The following is a 1,992-nucleotide window of genomic DNA, read 5'->3' as shown; positions in this document are numbered from 1 at the left end:
GACACCAAAACAGCTCCCCATAAACGGCTGCGCAGTAGCCGGCGCGCGCCAGCGCCAGCGCCGTAGTATAGTAAATGCCATAGTACGAACGTCACGGGTGGCCGTGGAAAGGCCGGCCGGCTCGACCAATGGGCGCACGCGATGGTGGCGGGCCCTCGCGCGCCGTCTGTTCGCGAGGCCGCGCGCCTTACATCAGCCGATTCATCAGCTGCGCGCGGCGCGGCGCGCAGCCGGCGCGCAGTTGACTGGGGCCGCCGCCAGATTACGTCAGGCGCCGCGGTAAAAGGCAGGTGCGGCGGCCTGGGAGCAACAGTCGCCCGCCAGCTGTCTTGAGAGGAGGAGCCGCCCACAGCAGCGCAGAGTGCTAGAAGAGAGAGAGCCTTTAGGGAGCCGACATTGCAGCAGTGTGTTGACGGTAAGTTTATATTGCGGCACGGGGTCGGATCAGTTGTTCGAGTTGCCAGTGTTGCTATGGTGGGCGGGACCGAGGTTACTGACCTCAGTGGGCCGGCCGCCGAGAAGGACGAGGGTCGGACGGCCGGGCGGGGAAAGTGGGATCCAGTACATGTTGGAATAAGGTGTTAAAGTTATTCTTTCCAAGTTGATCGAGGGCGGCGTTATTGACCGGGACGTTTCTGTCTGGGCAGTCGTGGTATAACAACACACTGGTCGAGATGATAACAGTTAATGACAATGTATTCTCGTTACAGGTTGGTTGAAATTCGAAGTGACTGAATATGACTAAAGAGATCATGGAGTCGGCTGCTGAACGTTCTTCAAGCCAACAGGTGAGACAGCTCACATTTCTTTCAGCACTCTGTGACAGCCGTAGATGGGCTCTCACGACAGTTCTCCAAAGTAGACAATGCCCGTGGTAGATCATCTGAACAGCTGCTACTGCGCTTTCTGGATTGTCTTTAACGGGCCACCGGCGCACACCATATGCTTTGGCCGTGACCACGCACCCCCATCCTGCGCGACCTCTCTCGTGTCCCGTATCACCGCCTGACGCGCCCTGCCGTCCTGCAGGTGCTCAACATGGCCGTGTCGTCGTTCGAGACGCTCTCGGCGCTGCTCGGTCTGACGGCCTACATCGAGCCTGCACTGCGGGCGAGGTCGGCGGCTGCCAAGCTGCCCGCCTTCACGCTCGACCAGGTGTCCGAGCACTGCTGGGTGGACGACTGCTGGGTCGTGCTCTACGACCGGGTGTACGACGTGACCCGCTTCCTCGACGTCCACCCGGCCGGCGCCGACATCCTGCTGGAGAGTGCCGGCAGGGACGCCACCAGCGCCTTCCGCGGCGTCGGCCACTCGCAGCAGGCGGTGGATGCCCTCCTGCAGTACCAGGTCGGCGTGCTCGTGGACGCAGAGTGTATGTGGCCCGCCTCCAAGTAACGTCGGCTGGGGCGCGCAACACTCTCAGGGACGACCAAAACACGACGTCGTGATCGAATCATCTCATCGGAGCGGTGGAACGCGGGCGATTTTGACCGCGTTGTATGCACTTCCATACGCTATTTATTGTTGTGTTGTTTTTGTTGTTGCAACATGTGCCATCTCATCTACTCGTTGAAAAATAACTCATACAAGAACATGTGACATTGTTGTCTTATTATCCTGTGCGCTGAATATTGGAGGCGACAACTGACACATTTGTTTGCTTCGCGCCGCATACTTTCGACGGGAACGGAGGCCAAGATCAAATGATGGAGAGAGTCAGATGACATGAGGTCGCGTAAATGTGAGGGGGCCAGTAAGACGCCCTGCACGGCGTGACATGGGTACAGGCAATAACAGAAAACATCTCTTAACAAATTCAACACAAACCCCACGGTGCGAGCCCTTCCAGCCAGAGTGGGAGGCAGGCGGCACCATACAGCCTCAGCAGCTGACTGCGTCGACAAATGACGCACATGCACAAGTTCAACACGTGTCAAACTGGGCAAACATTTAAGTTATATCAAATCTGAGCTTAACTGTAAAATAACGCAA

The 1,992-nt window shown here is 57.6% G+C and overlaps 1 protein-coding gene across 1 annotated transcript; it reads left to right on the top strand.

The window, feature by feature from the left end:
- The first annotated feature begins 339 nt into the window (after positions 1–339).
- LOC119106854 (cytochrome b5) lies at positions 340–1,650 on the top strand. Its single transcript, XM_037230196.1, has 3 exons — positions 340–415; positions 711–788; positions 1,030–1,650. The coding sequence occupies exons 2-3, from the start codon at positions 738–740 to the stop codon at positions 1,393–1,395; spliced, it is 417 nt and encodes a 138-aa protein (XP_037086091.1). The 5' UTR covers positions 340–415; positions 711–737; the 3' UTR covers positions 1,396–1,650.
- The last annotated feature ends 342 nt before the right edge of the window (positions 1,651–1,992 follow it).

Source organism: Pollicipes pollicipes, unplaced genomic scaffold, assembly GCF_011947565.3.
Source record: "Pollicipes pollicipes isolate AB1234 unplaced genomic scaffold, Ppol_2.1 Scaffold_6291;HRSCAF=7459_pilon_pilon_pilon, whole genome shotgun sequence".
NCBI classification, from domain to species: domain Eukaryota; kingdom Metazoa; phylum Arthropoda; class Thecostraca; order Pollicipedomorpha; family Pollicipedidae; genus Pollicipes; species Pollicipes pollicipes.
This window is presented reverse-complemented; position numbering and strand designations above follow the sequence as displayed.

Coding starts and splice junctions, on each gene's coding strand:
- LOC119106854 (XM_037230196.1), top strand. CDS start 738: ATGACTAAAGAGATCATGGAGTCGGCTGCTGAACGTTCTTCAAGCCAA. Junction 789..1,029: donor AACGTTCTTCAAGCCAACAG/GTGAGACAGCTC, acceptor GCCGTCCTGCAG/GTGCTCAACATGGCCGTGTC.